The 21282-nt window shown below is 39.5% G+C and overlaps 1 protein-coding gene across 3 annotated transcripts in view; it reads right to left on the reverse strand.

Moving 5' to 3' along the window:
- Positions 1-3147: 3147 nt before the first annotated feature.
- The window catches only part of nfic (nuclear factor I/C), a 44699-nt gene continuing 26564 nt past the window's right edge, over positions 3148-21282 (reverse strand). For 2 of the 3 annotated variants that reach the window (XM_062394718.1, XM_062394716.1), the window contains exons 6-12: positions 20839-20913; positions 20327-20459; positions 16836-16957; positions 15909-16022; positions 15672-15829; positions 15340-15523; positions 3148-12514 (exon numbers count right to left, since the gene is read on the reverse strand). In XM_062394718.1, coding sequence (XP_062250702.1) covers positions 12390-12514; positions 15340-15523; positions 15672-15829; positions 15909-16022; positions 16836-16957; positions 20327-20459; positions 20839-20913 — 911 coding nt within the window. In that variant the 3' untranslated portion in view covers positions 3148-12389. Of the gene's footprint in view, positions 12515-13738; positions 13828-15339; positions 15524-15671; positions 15830-15908; positions 16023-16835; positions 16958-20326; positions 20460-20838; positions 20914-21282 lie in introns of all 3 variants that reach the window. The other variant, XM_062394717.1, reaches the window with a different exon arrangement.

Consider the following 21282-nt stretch of genomic DNA (forward strand, 5'->3'; position numbering starts at 1 on the left):
CATTCTGAATGTGTCCTTCGGCAAGACACCGAGCCCCAATTTACCCCTAGGATGTACCAGGAGCATAAATGTTTTTGTATGTGTGTGAATGGGTGAATTTGATCTCAATAAGTCCATGACACAAAATAGACAGAGGAGGACTAACCTTATTCACATGTTGCGATAAAGCTGCTGAGGCATCAAGCTTAAGTGACATCTAGTGGTGAAGTTTAATATTGTAACCAACCGAATATGTGCAATGATGCTTAGGTTTAGGTGATTATATATTAATAAAACATTTTTGAAATATTATAGATCCTCCTCAACCCTACACACTGGACCTTCAACCCTTATCTTAAGTTATTGTATCATGTATTTTTATACTGATTCCACCTTAGAAAAGAGGGGCTGCTCAGCGATTGGCCTGACCTTGTATCTGTACATGCAGACTATAGTACATAGGCAAAGCTGGCTTGATAGAGAGTTTCAAACACAGAAAACTTAATACAGGAACATTCGATTAGACGCTGTGGAGGCCAATCATATATGGAGGACCATACATGACATAAGTAAAAATAAATAAATAAATAAATGTATAAATAAATACAGAAATAAATAAATAAATGAATGAATAAAAATGGAAATAAATAAATAAATACAGAAATAAATAAATAAATATGTTAATACCAAAAGAAATGTCAAAAGAAATGTCTTAAATATATTTTAACATTTATTTTTTCCCTGATACATTTCCTTTGCATTTGCAGTGTCCTTATGCTAAAGCCTGAAACATGCTTCTGCGACTGCGTCTGCGTCTTTTCACGCCGCTGTGGCGCAAGACTCGTTTTCATTCATGCTTCCCCAACCGTTGCGCGTCTTACAAAGCAATTCTGCGCCAGAACACTAGGCGGAGTAATGCTTTTTGTCGAGACGACCTTAGAGACGCCTTCTTTCTTCTTCGTCGATTGTTTATTTACATAGCCACTGCGGCTCATCGTAGCCTTTTTCTGGCGGACAAATCCGCCAGTCAATGGCAGGTTATACAAGTGATCATACTATCGGATATCTTCTGCCAAGTGCTCTTCTATTTGGTCCATATTCGTTCTTCTAAATCTTCCGTGATTTCTGCCGGTATTATGGGGCATGAAACCGGAAATGCAGCTCCAGAAGGGATGTGGAGCAGACCAATCACAGCCTTGCGGGCTGAGTGAGCTTGCGGAGCTTTGCCGTTAATTTTAGAAAAGGGGGTCGACACCCGTCAGCACGTAAGGAGGGATACATAAGCACGTAAGGGACCCGGAAGGGCTCTTGCGCTTACGGGCCCGTGAAAACGCAGAAGCATGTTTCAGGCTTAATGAGAAAGGCGGGCCTAACCGCAGTCTCATGCAGGATTGGTCACAGGAGTGTAATGATCCAGCCCTACTACTTCTGCCTTTCAATGCTGGTGTCCAGTAGCTGTTTGCAGCGTTGAGCCAGTTCACACTTAAAATGAACTAGTTCAAGTTCAGAGGGTTAGTTAAGGTTATTTTTTATTGGGATGATTTAGGTGTCAGTAGTCCTGACTGTGAGCGTCACGTCTCGTGTTGTACTGAGCACAAGGAGCGAGCCGAGAGGAGGAGGAGGAAACAGAAACTCCAGCTCGGTACAAACCACCTGCAGCTTCTGCTGTGATCATGAAGCCGCTGATCTCTGAGCAGATGTGACCAGAGAAACTCTGTGTTTCCACTGTTTCCACTGTTCCACAGAGTCACTAACTGGCTGTTGCACGGTGAAGAGCTCAAGTCTCAGTCACTGCCCGTGTCTCTGAGCGAGTGTGTGGCACAGCGCAGGGGCTGTGTGTGTGTGTAGCTCAGTTGACCAATCCTGCTCGAGACTGAGGTTAGGCCCGCCTTTCTCATTCGCATAAGGACACTGAAATCGAAAAATAAAAGTTGGAATAAATGTGGAAATAAATAAATAAATATGGAAATAAATGCAGAATTAAATAAATCAATGTCTTAAACTTATTTCCACATTTATTTATTTATTTCCACTTTTATTGCAACTTTTATTTATTTCCACATTTATTTATTTCCACATTTCAGTGTCCTTATGCTAATGAGAAAGGCGGGCTTAACCTCAGTCTCGAGCAGGATTGGTCAACTGAGCTACACACACACACACAGCCCCTGCGCTCCGTCACACACTCGCTCAGAGACACGGGCAGTGACTGAGACTTGATCTCTTCACCGTGAAGCAGCCAGTTAGTGACTCTGTGGAACAGTGGAAACAGTGGAAACACAGAGCTTCTCTGGTCACATCTGCTCAGAGATCAGCGGCTTCATGATCACAGCAGAAGCTGCAGGTGGTTTGTAACGAGCTGGAGTTTCTGTTTCCTCCTCCTCCTCTCGGCTCGCTCCTTGTGCTCATTACAACACGAGACGTGACGCTCACAGTCAGGACTACTGACAGCTAAATCATCCCAATAAAAAATAACCTTAACTAACCCTCTGAACTTGAACTAGTTCATTTTAAGTGTGAACTGGCTCAACGCTGCAAACAGCTACTGGACACCAGCATTAAAAGGCAGAAGTAGTAGGGCTGGATCATTACACTCCTGTGACCAATCCTGCATGAGACTGCGGTTAGGCCCGCCTTTCTCATTAGCATAAGGACACTGCAAATGCAAAGGAAATGTATCAGGGAAAAAATAAATGTTAAAATATATTTAAGACATTTCTTTTGACATTTCTTTTGGTATTAACATATTTATTTATTTATTTCTGTATTTATTTATTTATTTCCATTTTTATTTATTCATTTATTTATTTCTGTATTTATTTATACATTTATTTATTTATTTATTTTTACTTATGTCATGTATGGTCCTCCATAATCATATACATACTAATACAGCATAACTGGAGTATTTCTTTATAACACTTCCCCATATTTCTCACTTTTAGATAAAATGATTGTCTCACTGCTAACTGGTCAGAGTTGTAAAGTTCTGTTTCATAGTATTATGTACCAACCAGTATTCAGACTCACAAATCATTTACTATTTGGTCCTACATGATCATATTTCATGTCACAGCATTGTCTCAACGCTTAATACGGCATTGAGACCTTTGAGTCCACAGTGTCATCAGCAGATGCCAAGTTTCAAGAATTACAAAAATAAACAGGTTCGGTTGTGGTATAGTTTGTTTTATTAATGGTATATTTTTGCATAGGGAAACATACTCATTTCCAGTAATGACTTCATCAGCGTCTGCTGACAGCATGGGCTAAATATGGTTGTAATGACATATTATCAAAGATGTTAATATCCCCCACAGCAGATGAACAACATTAGATCAGGAACACTGGTTCAGGCAGCTGTCACTCAACTGTCAAACTGTGACTTCAGTTATAAATGTGCCACAGTGTTGACATCATTTCCTGTAGCTGTCTGAATGATTATTTTAGGAACAGTTTACATCATGCAAATAAATGTGGACTATTGATATCTGCTTCAGCTGAAAAACATCCGAAGGAAAAGAAGTACCTATAGCTCTTGTTTAAGCTGCTACAAACTACATCAGTCCAGATCAGCAGCCCTTTCCACAGTGAGTACCTCAGGCCACGTATAATGCCACCACTCTCCCAGTTTTGGAAGATCAGAATCACAATGGGTCTCCATCTCATTGATTACCATTATATTATTATGTTGGACACATGTGCATTGTTGCATGACTCCATCCATCCATCCATCCATTCGTCCATTCATCCACATATGATAATGCACTCTGAGGTGTCTCTATACGAAACATGATAGAGTCATGAGAGGGCGGACACCATTCTGCTTCAGCTCCAGCATGTACTGCTGTGTTCAGGTGTTGAATGATATCATTATGTGTGAAGATTCTAAACTGATTATACAATGGCCTGATGTACACTATCATGTGAAAAGGTCTGTGGTCGGTGTGGATTGCAGTCATGCAATAACTGATGAAAGCTGTTCATGCCTATGCTCTCTCTGATGTAAGGGATATATATCTGGAAGCAAGCAAAGCAGACCTTGACTATAATATCTGAAAAGAAAAAATTCTAATATGAGACCGCATCAAAATGTTCCTCTTTCGCTCATACAAACTGTCTTCAGCACGCATGGTAAACAGGGTGCAGAAGCAGCATACCCACAGATACAGACGAGAATCCATACAGTATCATTGACACAGGAAAACTTGTATCTGTACAAAATCAGATTTGACAATAACTAAGAAACATTTTTCAGCTGCTGTGAGTCTGAATTACAGAAAGGGTTTCAATAGCAATTAAAAATGTATCTGTTGCAATTCATGTAAGAAACAGCAAAAAAGAAACATAAACTGGAGAAAGAAGATTTTCAGGCAACAGCTGCAATAGCAAAGAGTGTAGTCATATTAATAGTTCATAAAAAACAGCCCTCTATGAAAACGTCTCCCTAAAATCTCCCCAAAACGAAAATCTGAAGTTATCCAGCAGACCTCACACCGTCTTCAGCTAGACCTGATCCAACCATATGTGGACATTCCCATTAACTTTGATAATCCTCTGCTACCAGTTGTCAGAACAGCACTTGGTTTGTACCACAAAGCAAGAAAGATCTTGAGGGAACTTACTGTGAGACCAAAATCTGCCATAATAATAATTACAACGTCGTAGTCAGCATGTAGTCAACAAAATGAAAAGATCTGTGACATCATACTTTCATCTTGACTGACTTACAATGAATTTCGATTTTTCAACCTGCCACCACGACAAAACTTCTATCATACACACTTTGCATCTTCAAGCATTACTTCCCCCTCACAGCCATTAAGAGGATCCAGTGGTTTCTTTTTTCATGCTGGAGACTCCTGATAAATGCTCAGGGCCCATTGAATCCGGATTTAGGCAAAATAAATGTGGTAGTAACACTTAACTCTAAGGTATACAGAACATCTACTAGTAGTTCCCAACTTGTATGGCATTTGGAAAGTTAAAATTAATAAAAAGACCACTACATGCTCCCAAATAAATAAAAAATTGTGAAGTTGATTATAAAATAGTGTCAGATGTTAATGAACCAGTACATGACGATTTGTTGCTGAAATGAGTTAAGATCTGGAATTAAGATCCAGTCCCTGCCTACTTGTTCAATGAAAGTTGTTCATGAAAAACCTACAAGTAATGTTGAATGATAATAATGTTGATGGAGTAATGATATATTCCAAGTAACATGTCAGTAACATTGAATCATAATACATTACTACCATTACTGTGGTTATAGTAGTATTTCAATGAATAGTTATATGCCATTTCCAATCTAACATCTGAATTAGCCTTCATGAGCAACAGGTCTTGTCACAGTAAATATCATGATTTTGTAATGATGAGAAAACTGTTTTTTTGCTGCATTTGGAATTTTCAATCTACAACAATGAAGATTCAGGTTTTTCTTCAACTCCTCAGTTTCTTGTCACCTCAGGTCCAGCCCAGCTCATCGACCATATGCTAGCCTGGACTGGGGATCTTCTTAATACTAAGCACCAACCACTAAGCTGAAGTATGTCACACAACCATTTGAATAGAAAAAGTGCTGCAAAGCCCAGCATATAAAATGAGTCAAATGAAACCAGCACTAAAATGACAGGCACTGCTTGTTTCGATCATTTTGGTTGTTTTTCTGTTTGTATTATGTTGATCTGCTTTCTTACTCGAACAGAGCAGAGAAAGTGCTATGGTTACTGAGAGCCACGTGCTGTTTACCACTTACTACAAAGGCCTGGACACACACGTGCGTGCTTAGTGGTGTTATTGTACTTATAATGGTTTAAAGTCTTTTTTTAATCCATTTGGTGCAGAGTAACACACAGCCCTTTCTTAAAACACTTTCAGCTGAGTCTGGACTCCCCATACACAATGAGACCAGTGGATCAGTCTTCCACTTGGCTGGCTTTTGTTATATCAGGAGGCTGTTTGGATTTCTATGTACAACGTTATTACTAGTCATCTATCGAGAAAACATGGACAGAAACAGAACATTAAGGGGGCTGCTTCAACACAGACAATCAGGAGCCATCCATCAGAAATATGACTGAACTCACTGCCTCCAATTGTTAATTACTGCATACATCCTTTTTTCAGGTTTCTAAATCAGTCTTCTTTATTTTTGGCTACTGGTTTAGCCTCTGGTAGAAAATAGCAAACAGTTATAAGAATCCCATACTACAATATGCATAGTAATCTTGGTAATAATCTTGAGGAGACACAAGCACAAAGCCACTAATCAACTCTGTAATCCACCACATCACCAAGGAAATAAAAGGTTCCTTTGGACTGCTTGTTGCCAGTGTTTACACCTTTATGCCTCAAATGATTGGGCGTATTAGCCTGCTGACTTATGAAGAATCGATGGCTACAAAAATAGTCCAGTAGGTGGTGGTATTGCAGAAGACCATACAACAACAATGAATCCATATAAAATGACAAACATGCAGGATTTGTGCCACACTACATCAACTATCAGAAATGTTCAGTGCTGCAATTTACACCGAACAGGGCTATAGGAAGGGTAAATACTTAATACAAAATAATCAACACACAGGTTCCTAGTTCCTGCGGAAAGATCCAGTGGTTGATGACGCAGCTTAAGGGGGTGATTTGCTGAAAAGGTATGGACTTTTTCAGAAATAGATCTGATTTTGTATTGAATTGTTGAGTCAAATATTTAACCAGTTTTGGTGTTATTGTGTCAACCCCCTAAAATCTTACCTGGAACTACCAAACACAAACTAGAGACTTAACTTTTTTTTTTTTTACAAAGCAACATCTTTTTTTCTGTATGTGAGCCCAGAAATTCTCCCTTTCATTTCCTGTAGTGCATTTGTCAATAGGCAACCAGCGCCTGATCACAGCAGCATCGCAGCTCAGTGAACCAGACCCAGCTTCTATAGCTCTCCATTAAGCTCTGCTTAGCAACTTCTGTTTTCAACCCTGCACAACTCAGCTGAAAATACACTAAATTTAGTTCATTTCCGATACAAACCGATAGAAATATTTCCATCATGTGGGCATTTTTAAAGAACCTTTCAATTTGAGTCATTATTGCTGACAGAATATCCATCACCTGACCCTAGACTACTCTTCTCTTCTGTTTGGGTTGTTCAGGTCCAATTTTTTTCAAATTTTGGATTGTGTCTATATCTTGGAATAGTGAAAGCCTCGCATCTTCACTTCTGAACCAGCCATATTTAAAATATTTGTTGAACCCTTCTTATCAATTCCACATTTCACTCCAATCTCACCAAATATCAAAGATATGAGCGATGATGAGTGATGATGCTGTACTGTTTCCAACAATCAAGCTAAACTTTGTTCAACTCTACACATGAACGACTCAATTGGTCATAACTTAGTGTGCACAATTCTATCATTTACAAATGAAGCTCGAACATTGCAGGTCAGGATTTACATCCACAAATGTTGCCAATCCTTATGAGATGAGTATAGACTGGGCTCAGATCCAGTCACAGATGTGTCTCTAAACACTGTCTGTTATGAAAGCAACAAAGTTAGAGGACTGTGCAGCCTTGGCAGAGTTACACACTCTTTCAGTGTACTCTACTTCATTCTACTTCACCCTCACTTCCAATTTTCACCTATCATCATTCATCCTCCATCAATGTTACTATCAGTCCCACCCATTTCATGGGTCCCATATTAACTGGATTGGCCATTCTCTTAAGACAGCTGAAACAAAAAGCAAAAACATGACAAACAAACATTCTATACATCCTTTTTATGTGTCTATGTTGTACATATGTTTTATACACACTGCTGTGTTTAAACTATAAAGCTACAAGCAACATGAAGATAACAACTCAAGAAATACTTAAAAATAACATGAAAGCCATGTAGAGTAAGAATAGTGTTAAGTGCATGCATCCATATAAAACTCAAAATCATTAATTTCCTCTTGTAGTATCTTGTCACGCGATTAGTCACATGGTAGGAGTCATCATACAGGCAAATGGACGGTGTTCTAATGGTCAATCATAGAGCCGCAGAGCCTTGAAGTCTGAACCTTAACATGTTTCACATGTTTCCATTAGACTAGATTTAGTGGCTTGGCCACATTGGCTAAATTCCTGACAAAATATTCACAATATACTTTCCCCTGCAATAAATACTATGAAATGTGTTTCTACGATTTGAGACTTATTGTTAAAACAAAACGTAGACAGAACTGAGCAAAGTCTCTGAAAATGGCTTTTGCTTGTATTGTGAACATTTAGGCAGGTCCTACAACCAGACTTTACTTTCAAAACCAATGTTTGTTGTTTCTGTAAAGTGCCATTTTCAGATCCAAGGAGGCCTTACTACAGCCAACACTTTGCGACAACACACATAAAGTTCATTCTTAACACTAATGTGGGTAAAGTCAGTGTCAATTTAGCTCAGTCCACAAAGACCTATCAAAAACACAGCACAAGTTTATAGGAGCAGAGCCACAGAACCAGATTAGCTCTATGAGTGAAATCAGCACCTGGTTATGGCAAAAGTTGTGACTGAAAAAGTGAACCCTCAAAGGAACAGTGTAACATTTTGGGATTTAAATTATTATTGAGCTTTACCCCAAAGTGGCCGGTTCATTCTTTACTTCGGAGACAGTTTAGACAGTTTTCCTCGTTTGCTCAATTGTCGTTGAGATGGTTTAGTTGAGTACATATTCAAATGATAACAGGTGTTTGGATCTGGAGTGTGGACAGAACTCCTGATGCAGTGGCATCCTGGAAGTAGAATAGGGCTCTAGATCTCCCCACATGAAGGTTGTTTAAAGCTATAAATATTTTTGGTAAATGGACCTTGAGTAACTAGGTAAGGGTTGGGCCGGTTAGCTCAACTTATCACAAAGCTCTGCTAAATATATCCACACTGTGTCTCCAGCAGAAAGAGACATTGGCACTCTAAGTACTTTATCATACATGTATTTCCCAAAATGCCACACCTTAAAAAGTTACTGTCTTGAATGATAGGAGAGGATACGTGTTATCCAAGCCTCTGCTTTCACTGAGCTGAAACTCAAGTCTGTTTCTCAAGTCTGTTGCCATTGTGAAACCTACAACTGTCTACCTGCTACATTGATTAATGTCAAGCAATCACACATGCAGCTTTTTTTTAATGTGATGTGCTACCAGCTGTACCATGAAAAGTATGATAATTTTTCAATAATGTATTATTGTTCTTTAACTAACTAAACTAAAGGCAAGGCACATAATGGGTTTTCATGATATATCGTGCAAAATAGAAGTTTACAACAGGGTAATTATTAAAATTCAAAGAAATAGATAACCCTTCCAGGAAGGGGACGAGGAGACAGAGCAGGATTGAGAGGGAGAGGTATCATTACTTTGAGCCATGCATTATTCAGGTCAGCACAGCGACCAGGGCAGCACCATGCAGTATACATCTAAGCCAGCTATAACCATACCTTAAACCTTGCCCTGCCACAGCTCCTATCAGCACCTTCCTTACAAACTCCTAACCCCTAGTAGGCACTGACCATTGTCAACTTTAACCCCAAACCCTGGTAAAAGTAAAAGACGCAGACATATGTTCAGATTGAATGCCAAGCAAATTTTAGCACATAAAGAAATATGAAAAATATATAGACACCTCTGTGTGAGTTAGAACTGTTTCTCCTCAAGAAAAAAAGAGAATTCCTGATTAGTTCCGAGTCTGAGCCATCACACACACTGGCACTCGTATATGGCTGTGATGGTCTCAACAGTATGCACACTAGATGTTTAGTTAGCACAGATCATAGACTCTGAATGTTACTCACGGGAAAAGTTTACTGTGTTTAGCTGGCTGCATCTTAAAAAGTGTTTTTGTGATCACACAGGTATCTGCTTTCTGCCCAGAATGATGAGAGCAAATCTAATGACTCTGCTGACCTCACAACTCACTGCTCTCTTCCTCCTCTACACTGGATGCCCTTCAGGTCCAACGCAGTGGTCAGAAATGTCATGTTTAAGCTTTGGTTGGGGAATATTTTATCCTTCCAGGAAGACACCTTTGAGATCACAGCAATGCCTTTTAACAGGCAAACCACTGCTGATCACAAGTGGAAGAGTTATGTTTTTGAATTTTCTCCTTCTGTTTGAACTGGGGAACGCAGCCTGCAGAAACGCACCAGCAGTCATACTAGTGTAAATAATGTGTTAAAAAAATGTGCTTGGCATTCAATCGAATCACAGCTCAACACAGAAACACAAGTCCTTAAACTAAATACATCCGCAGTTAACAAAGTTAAATAAACTGCTTTATAGTTGCAAAGCCTTAGAAATAAAATATGGCATCAATTATAAAAAAATCCAATTATATTCAGTGTTTTCGTATACAAAGAGATGATGTCCGAAATAGCAAATGCCATGGTGTTGTGTTCATGTTTGGAGTCTGCATTAAATGTTACACACAAGTATCAATAGTGACATCAATTTAATATCCCCAAAATCTATTTTTGGATATTACTTCCTTCCCTTATCTTAAACTGACATCTTGCTCTTTACTACTTCTATGAAGAAGTGTTTTTGAGATGCCACCATCAATGCAGACAGAGAATAATGTTTGTGTTCTAGTAAGTGCTACATTTTCAGCCTGAAAGAGTTAACGACTAAATGAAGATGAGAAAAACTATAAAATAATATTGCTTTGCCTCTTTAAAGCATTATGCGCTGAGAAAATCAAGACCTACACACTCTTAAGTTCCTTGTTGCAATTGGTTAACCATCAAGGTTTGACCTGAAACCAAACCTAGACTGTGGCTAACATGTCTTTTTGTTCATGCCTGAACTGCAGCCCAGCCGGAACCCTATGGCTACTGTGCCACCACACATTGTTCAGGACGGGTCAGGTCTGAGCGACACAGGTTTGGTCACCAGTCATTCTAGAGCTGGACAAAGTGACCCCCAGAGTTTGTGCTCAGTTCAAACCAGTATACACATGACTCGTCATGTCTACACTTAGCTTGACAACAGGCTACATCACACTTTTTCTCAAAATGGGAATTTGTTACGTAATTGTAAATCTCCTTCTACTTTACCAACACACATCTTCAAAACCTGTCAGGGTGTTCTGTGAGACACAAACAAAATCTTTACAACAACCCCTGAAAACAGAGCAGGTATGAGTGTGGAACTGCAGGATCTATATTCAAATACTGACACACACACTGACACACACAAAGACACAGACACAGACACACATACACACGCACACACACACCCACAAACACAAGCCATGTGCTACAGTTTCAAACACTTCGAGTTCTGAAGCCAGGTTACAGCTGGCTGTGCAGCCACATGATCCTGGTTTTAGTCTTGTCTTTGTTTTTTCTCAGTTCTGCTGAGACGTTTTCTTCTGGCAGGTGCATGTGTCCTCCAATCATTGTGCCTTTGGCTGCTTGGATAAGTACTGTCATGTCAAAATGATCAGCATTTGAAGGGTAGGAAGCAGCAGGAAATTCATGTCAAAAGACACCCTCTGCTCAAGACACTGGGCCTCTGTCCTTAAAAGGCCCAGTATTACTGATGACTCTATATTGGTGTCCAGCTATAGCATTGTGTGATGTGTTCGAGGAGGCATGGATATAGCTCTTATATTCCACTATTACTCATTGTTTTCTGATAGAAAAGCACAATCAGTCATAAAAACATGAGCCTCTCAAAAGCCTCGCAAAGCAACTTTATGGTTTCAGCCTGATGATTGTCAATAAAAAAGACAAAGCCTCTGTCTTTTGGTGGGAAGAGAGAAAAAAAATGCGCTGTTTCAACTCAAAATTTTCTTCAGGCGCATCAATAACATATCAAAAAGTGCAAAGAAACTTTACATATTGACAGCAGGATCTCTCTTGCTATTTGATTCAAAAAATAAGGGAGGCTTATTTGCATATACTATAAGCAGCACCTGCAGCGGAGGGGGCATTCTGGGTGTTGGGGGGGGATGAGGTCTATGTCTGTCCCAGGGTAGAGGCCGTACACTGGAATCGGTGTAGAGAACCAGGGTTAAGGGTTAAAGGCTGACATCCATCCCAAGGAAACGGGCCTCATCCTGGGGACACGGTTAGGTTATAGGCTTTTCAGGATCTGGTGTGTTGAGACCTGGTTCTGGTCGACAGTTCATATGGACCAACCAGACATCTTCATCAATCCACTGCTTTCTCTAGAAAATCACAACTCATCGCAGTTGCATTTGTGTGAACCTTTTAGTGTCTTAGAGCATAGTACATTCTGGGGCTGCAAAACGGCTGAGTGAGAGCAGCATACTCCCTTCATCCAGGCCGTCTTTTCTGGGTATGAACACATATGTAAATATATTTCACTGTATATTCACATATATGTACAACCACATGTTATATCTTTCTACAAAGCTGAATATATCTTTCCTTTGGCAATGTCTTGACAACATTGTTTGTTTTCCTCCAGGACAGTACCACCACGACAATCAGCCGTCCTCCAGAGGTCCCTCAGTTGCCCAGATACCATGACTGGAACAGAGACAAACACATAATGCAATAATACAGTGAAAAAAGTTGGCTTATATGGTAAATGTATGAACTCAACCTGCTTTTCTCTCACACAAAATCAAATATGGATTATTCTATGTCTAGCATGTCTAGAAATACCTAATAATTTAAGTAACCACTAATCAGATAACTTTAATAAAATAAATAAAAATCACGATTTGTAGTTGAAGTAATTTGACTGTCTGGACATTTCAGCGAAAGCTTTTAACATTTTGAGAGGGGCATCATATGAAAGTTGTAAAAGTTGACAGAATTTACCAGAAAACATACTGACCACACCAGAAATTTGTCAATACTCTGCAGATGGGAATAGTGAGCAAATACAAAATGCCAGTGTGTGATGATGAAGGATACAAGTTAATTACATGTCAATGCTTGTAAAGTATTTACTTCAAGATTCATTGCACCGAAACTGAAGACACAGATTGAGTGTGACATGTAGCAGACCTGCAAACACTGCTGCTCTGAAACCTTACTCGGATTCCCATCACAATAAAATATCCCTTACTAGTCCAATTTTTGTTTTGTTGTGACAAACTGTGGAAGCGCACAGAGAGAGAGAGAGAGAGAGAGAGAGAGAGAGAGAGAGAGAGAGAGAGAGAGAGAGAGAGAGAGAGAGGATTCCTGACTCAGTATTAATGGAGCTGTTTCTGGGGCAGTGGAACTGCAATGCAGCAGCAACGGCACAATCCAAACTTAACACGAGGTTCCAGCGCTACTCTTTATCAACACATATGTTTCTGAATCCCACATTCCCCAATGTTCTATAAAATATGAGCCTGTGGCAACTGATAATTTATTGTCACAAAGTTTTTAGATTTAGCATTTAGGACAGTAAAAGAGACACCATACTTTCCCATTGGTGAGATCGGAGACTGTTTGGAGAAGTAAGAAACATGGATGAAAGAGCAGATTACAAAGTCTAAAGAGGATGCATGAGGAACAATAATATTTAGTCCAGCACAAAGGGAGAGGTCAATATTTCAGATGCAACTGAATTTTTTGCTGTTGTAAAAAATAATCAAGTCTTTCAGCTCCAGAAATCAAACATTATTTATCTTATAAATCATGATGAGGTGGGAACTTATTTGTTTTCTTTCTTAAGGGTCCAACAGTCCAAGTTTTCTATAGTCCGATGAATCCTCTCCAAACTCAACTTGTCAGTGTCATATAAACCATACTGACCTGGGCCTGGTAGAGTCCAGCTGGGTCTCGAGGGGTGACTCCAACAAAGGAGGAGCGGCTGGCAGGGGGGGTCCCGGGGGCCGAGTATGCTGAGGGTGTTTGTGTTAACAACATAAGTCTTGTTATGTCTCGAGGCACATTGAACAAAAATCTGTCGAAACTCAATACATCTACAAGAGACAACAGCATGAAACTCTTCTTCCTGAATCACTGATTTCTGCTGATTGATCTAACTCCGACTGATCTGAACTCATGACACATTTATCTTTTTTCTCTGTGTCTATGATGGCATTCCAGATGTGGAAGTGTTTAACATATATTTTCACACAACTGGTACTATAAACAAATTTCTACTGCAGAAACTTGATGAAACAAAATGTGTATTCGTTATCACAAGTTTTGCATCTGTTCGTTCATTAAAGTGCTTTCGATAGTGATTAGTTATGTAGTTGCGATATAACAACAAATTAGGATGTCTTCCACATGTATGGAGCAGGTCAAAACCAACAGCTCTTAGCCCTCTGCTCATTTACAAACTTGCAAACCAGAACCCTTCAAACCCTTTTTATAATTTGCCGGTGAACACCCAACATCGCTGCAGCTCTGCTGTACCCTTCGGTCTTTTGATCACATGTTACAGTGAGTAATAATATAAGACCACCTCCACCACCTCTAATACCATCTCCACTGAACTGTTGACCCTCTTTCTCTGTCTGTATCTGTGCCAACCTAAAGTTTGTCACAACTTAAACCAAGGTGATCATGAGTTATTTTGTTGAAAATTTTAATATGACTGACGTTTGCTGCGTTTCAGTTGATTCAGTTAATGGTATAGGATACTTCTCATTTTCACCTTTTCTGATTCAATAAGGTTTGTTTGACATTTTACTAATGTACGTGGACCTCAAGACTGTAAATACGATAATAGCATTGGGGATTAACTGAGGTCACATTGTTCTTATTTTAAACTTAGTAAGGTCATACGTGCTGATGTCAGTCTGAACCTTAGAGCAAAGGCTGAGTGTCTAACTTGCTGCTCAGGAGGTGAATAAACATCCATTTCAATGTCATCTTCATAATAATTCTGTTGCTTAACATTTCCTAGTTGTTAATTGAAGAATCTGTCACGAAATGTATGGCTGTGATAATGAAAGGGATTACTTACTGTCAGGCACACGTCACCAGATTGTATTCAAGGATGTAGCAACACTAATTTGTTGCTTTATCTTCATAGTGTGAGAACATGACAGCTAGTCTATTCTACTAGGTTGAAGGAGACAGTGGAAACTACTGTATAAAGCTGTGTATGTACAGAAAATAATAGCTAGTAGGAACAGCTTGAGTCTTTTCATTGATTTATTGATCAAGGAAATACACAACTCATAAGCTTTAGCTATATATGATAATAACAATATGCCCACTGTGAGTCTGGAACATCCCCCATGAAAGAAATGCTTTGTGATAACAGACTGCTGCAATTGCATTTCAGCATTTTCTCTTTTTAAAAATAAACATCTGTAGCATTATGGATGATGAAATATTGTATTCTACCCTGACACCTATCAAGAGCTTATGTTAATATAAACATTAAGAACACTTACTAGGTGATGTCGGGGAGTTGGCTCCCCCATCAGAGGAGGTGGTAGTGGCCTTTGACTCTGTAGGCAGGGTCAGTCTGGGGAGGGAGGATTGGTTAGGAGCCAGGGAGGGTGCTGGTCCAGGAGGTGCTAACATCTGAGAGGATATGTAGTGACCGGGGACTTTAATCTGGCTGCTGCCGTTCAGCTGGAAAAACAAACCAACAACCTTAAATAATCACATTTGCTCTCGGAAGCTAAATGGCTTCATGAAACCCTAGCTGTAGCAGTGAAGAAAGAAAACCCAAAATCTGTGATGTACTCAGCTGACCTTTTGGTGGAGTTCTGGTACTTACTGAGCTTGGGGCTTGATTGGCAGGGTCGCAGGCCAGTGTGAGTAGGTCTTTTAGGGGGTCCTGTGCCAGGTGAGGAGGATAGCGGATTGCTCCGTGGGGAAAGTAGGAGGAGGATGGGAAATGAAGAGATGAGGAGGGTTGGATACTCCGAGACAGACCTGGACAGGGACAGAGAAAGAAAGAAGAATTAACATTACTTGTGTGTGTGTGTGTGGGGGGGGGGGGGGGGGTACTGACCGCTGTGAACCGCTATGACTGGCCGATGGTGCTGAGTGAAGGAACCCAGTCTTGGTGAGTCTTCCTGGGGGGAGGGACTGTCCAGCTCTGCCTTCTTTACTGGAGGAGATAGACCTACAACACACACACACAAACAATAGCTGTAGTAACATATAGTTTTATTTGTCTTTTATACCAACAATATACATAATAACAATGCATATTATGGTAAAACACAACAAAAAACAATAATATTGGAGGAAATTAAACTTTGTTGCATCATTTTTAATTTATTACTTTACTATGTAGTAATACAATAAAATCATTTGAGACACAACAGCTGAGCAAGACTATTTCATGACTTCAAATTACACGGTCAGGTGTGAATTGTGCTTAGTGGCCTAGTGGAAAAAATCCCCAAACTATCTGTGAAGTGACAGCTTTTGGCAGACAGATTTCTACATTTAATCACTGTTTTCTGGTTAATATGAGCAGTGAGAGACATATCTGAGAGTGTGAGGGCTAACATCTGTTACCCAGGGCAACTGAAGCAAACTGTCTGAGAGGAGTCTGTGGCATTCATCCATCTATTGTGACTAAATTGTAATCTGTGTCTATAATTTCAGATATTTTACTTAACTTTGTCATAATGTTAATTATGTATAGCACAGGCAACACAGAAATATTTCCATTGTTTTTTTTCACCAAAATAATTAGTGAATAATGCAATCGTAGAATAATTCAGGTCTGTCAACCACTGGTATGGTCCTTGATAATGGGACTGTAAGTGACATAAATTAATACAATATATAACTAATCAGAGTGCTTTTTAAGACCTTAGCACAGTGTAAACGAAGATGCAAGTATTACAGTAAGCTGACGTTATAATGCTAGTTGTGTATCCACTGGGCACGATTGACACTGCTGTTCTTGTTCATATTCTGTTACCTCCTTCCATGTCATCAGTCCAGTTCCTGGAGCTGCTGGCAGGAGAGGAAGGTGAGTGGTAATACTCCCCTCCTGGACTGTCAGCCTCCTCCTCCATAGAGCCAGACTTATGACGCTTACTCCTGTAGACAAAGGTAGAGACACCTACAGTTTTGTTTCAATTTATTTTCCAATTCCAATAATAAGTTTGTTGGGAGGGGGAGGGGTCAGTGGCTAAACATTATTCAGCAGCTACTTCAAGGAGGGTTAACAGTGAAGTCAGGCTTACGGATGTCCAAAAATAGATCTTCACTACTGATTAACCTAGGATGTTTGATTTTAAACAGGCACTTTGAGAAATGTGTGGTAACAACCAATGCCATAGAAGCCAGAATACCCCTAGGTCTGATTGTGGGATCAAACGTCAGAAAGTCAGTCTGTAAGTGAAATCTGATAAAAAATGTGGTCTCCAGCTGCATCTGCTTTCACAGGCCTGATTACATCGGCAGTAACCATGATCACTACACTGTCCCTTATGTGTCAAAGCTGTTAAACTGCCAGTGAAAGCAACATGATTGGTGAAAGACTTTTTATGAACTACTGATTGCTAATGCTTTAGCAAATAACACTAAAAGCATTCCTTCATGTAACATTACCTTCAGAGACCAGCTGAAGCCAGAGACTTCAGGTGCACTCTTTGTACTAGTTACGTTTAGTTAGTTCGATACAATGAAGCTATCATTGAGGTTGTAGCTGTGTTCATGGCAATACCCATGGCATAACTATAGCTCTTCGTAATTATGGCTATGGTTATAGTCGTTTTAACACTAACTATTAAATGGCAACATTGTGCAGGTACAGTGAGATGACATTGGTGTAAGGGCTGGTCTTAATGGTAAAGGTAATTCTGAACTTTTGTGGTGTATTGATTGGGCTAATGTGTAAGTGTAACCAGCCAGTCACAATGTGTGTTTCTCCAGATGGTTAATGCACATTTTCACTTTGAGTGGAACAACATAGTGAAATATTGCACAATGTTTTTAAAGCTTGATAAGAGGAGGAAAAGTTGGTGCATTGTTAAAAGATCCAAGTGTAATGGTAACAGATTCAGCAAATAAATTATGTACAGAAATGACATCACAACATCAGGCACGAGGTTGCTACAGGTTCTCTTTCATGTTTCGAATGGGAGTGTGAGGTGAGGGATATTCAGCTGCAACGTGCAACTTCACTAGGAGATGTCACTAAATTCTATAAATTTGACCTTAATATAAACATATAAAGAAGAAACATAGTGTGATCTGTCACAAAGTTTTCATCATGTTAAAACTAGCACTGTCAAACGTTCAAAATTTAATCAAATTAATCACAGGGTAGCTATGACTAACCACGATAAATCACCATTTCTAAATGTCTCCAAAAAATTCCCATTTTCTATGTAAATTGTTGTGGGAACGGAAAGATAAATGACAGAAGGCGGATATATACATTTAACATTTGTGTTTTTATGATGACAAATGATAGTTATTAAGATTGAAAAATAAAATAAAAACTAACTAAAACCTACCACACCATAATTAAATGTAAATGGTAAATGGTTTTATATTTATATAGCGCTTTTCTAGTCTTGATGACCACTCAAAGCGCTTTACAGTACAGTTCTACAGTCACCCATTCATAAATTGCATCTAATCGCAGCACTTTGTTGTTTTACGGGGGGCCATTCAGGGTTCAGCATCTTACCCAAGGCGGTTCGGCATGCAGATGGGTCAGACTGGGGATCGAACTGCCAACCTTCAGGTTGGAGGACGACCACCTCAGCCTGAGCCGCCCCACTGTGTGGCTCTAATGTGGCTGTTAGTGTCTCTTTACTATGCCTCTGAGCAAACATAGGATGTTATCTAAAACCTTTATACTAAACAATTGGGGCATCTCAGCCTTTGCTCTCTCTTTTTTTAGCTAATATAGGATGGTTGAATAAAACCTTTTACTTTCCTTTTTTAATCAAACACAAACTTTACACAATTAAATGTGAATGTGAAATCTGAATCTGAACCCATCTGCAGATGGTTAAAAAGAACAAGTTCCAACATCAGTTAATGAAGTTGAAAATGAACTAGTTCTATTTGATTGTTCTAAATTAAAACACATGACCGTACATTTGTCACCTAGAACATTCCCATTTCTGTTCATGACACAGCTGAGCGCCATGATCAGAGCTCGGACCATTCAGCGGTGGACCGAATCAGACTCGGCTCTACGGATCTGCTTCAGCATGACGGAGTGGTGCGTTTTCCAGGATGACAACATCACCACGTACATGGACGCAGTCATCTGTTACATCAGCAAATGCATCGATGACATCGTACCCAGGATTACTGTACGAACTTTCCCAAACTAGAAGTTCTGGATGAATGGTGACGTCCATGCAAAACTCAAAGCACGGACTGATGCCTACATCTCAGGTGATCTGGAGGAGTACAGGAAGTCCAGGTATGCGCTCCGAAATGCTATAAGCAGTGCCAAGATACTTTACAGGGACAAATTGGAGTCCCACTACAAGGGCTCCAACACTAGGAACCTGAGAGCCGGACTCAAAACCTTCTCTGACTACAAAGCAAAGACCAGCAGTGCTGATGTAGTGTCTGCATCTCTGCACCGCCCTAAACCGTAAGGCTTTACAGAGGATGGTGAAGTCTGCTCATCCGGGCCCGCACCACCAGGCTCAGAGAGTTTCATCCCCCAGGCCATAAGACTTTTAAACTCCTCCAATCCGTTATAATTCCACTAGCTCAGCTACTTAGCATATTTGCACCATTGCATTTTGCACTATTGCACACACTTGCACTATTGTTTCCTTTATCTTTTCAGGTGTATATATATATTTTAGATATTTATAATTGATTTATTTTTACATTTTTATATTCAAATTTGTTTTTGTCTGCTTGAAATATTCTGAGCATTGCCATAAGAGAGCCTGTGACCCAAGAATTTCATTGCAAGTGACTGCTTAATGTAATCGTTGTGAATAAGACCATAAACACTTGAAACTTGAAACTTGAAACTGAGACCAGAGAAACTCTGTGTTTCACTGTTCTTCTACAAAGTCACTGAGCTGCTCTGAACGAGTGAGTGGGGGAAATTGCGCGATAATTCCACAAATAACTCATCCTGCGTTAAGGCGTTAATTTTGACAGGCCTAGTTAATATATTATGGTTTTAGACCTTAAATGACAGACACAGACTTCTTTGCCAGATTATGACATTTTGGCTGCTTTGAATTCCTTCAAAGTCTGTTTGTGTCTGAACTTAGTTTCAGAGTTTAGATTTGAATTAAGCTTAATATAAGCTCATGGTTTAAAAAAATCTTTAAGCTCAGTGCTGTAATTAAGGGTAAGAGCAATTACCAAGGCAGGTTGTACACTTCCTGATGCTGTGAAGTTAAAAGTTTATGAAATATGGTTGTGTGTTTGTGTGCGCTTGCATGCATGCATGTGTGTGTGAGAGATTACCCGCAGGATGAGGTGCTGGCCAGTGATCGTCTAACACTAACAGGCTGGTTGACAGACTGGTTGAGGTCATAGGCCAGATGACCCTGGAGCTCCCCCACAGAGAAACTAGGTCCGACTCCTGTGACAACTGGAGCTGCACACACAAGGAAGAAAACACAAAGTTAAGAATTGAGGGCACTCTGAAAACTGTAGTCAAGCCTATAAAAACAGGACATGACAAAATATGCAGTTTTTGGTTTTGTTTAATTAAATATTATTATTATTGTTGTTGTTGTTATTATTATTAATAATTTATTATTATAAAAGTTCCTATGTGTTCTACCAACACCTAAGAAACATGCAAAGCTCAGCTAAGATCACACTTTATTTAACATTTAAAAGTTCTTTATTAGTTATATAGCTTTACTTTACTATACCATGTTTTTGTTTGTTTTTTTCACCCCTAAGTTTTGGGATTTGAGGCTCAACCTTCAAATTATGTCTGCTGTGTCAACTGATGCAAAGGGGCTTACTTCTTGACACCTGGACCAGCTCAGTGACACTGAAAACTCCTGATGTCACAAAACTCTCCTGGAACTCTGGACCATCTGCAGAAACACAACAGCAGTAAGACACTTGTGTGCGAGCGAAAGTCTAGAGGAGGGACAGCTAGTTCATGTCAATACATGAACATAGATTCTCAGATGGATTCGGACATATAAGGGGTTCCTGCTTTTAGCTGAGCTTATCTACGTCATAATTTCCATGTGTGAAGCAATAAGGATTAAATTTAATCAAAGTGTGTGTTTTGATGGTTTATTTTCAATGTTTTTTTTTGTTTATTCTTTTAATCCATTCTTTCAGCACAAGTTTATCTTTTTGCATAGACTAACATTATAATTGTGCCAAGAATCTCTCAGAAGAGGAGTTTAGCACATTATGTACAAAACAACGTCTTGGTACAAAATGTTTTCACA

Source organism: Platichthys flesus, chromosome 9 (assembly GCF_949316205.1).
Source record: "Platichthys flesus chromosome 9, fPlaFle2.1, whole genome shotgun sequence".
Taxonomy (NCBI): Eukaryota; Metazoa; Chordata; class Actinopteri; order Pleuronectiformes; family Pleuronectidae; genus Platichthys; species Platichthys flesus.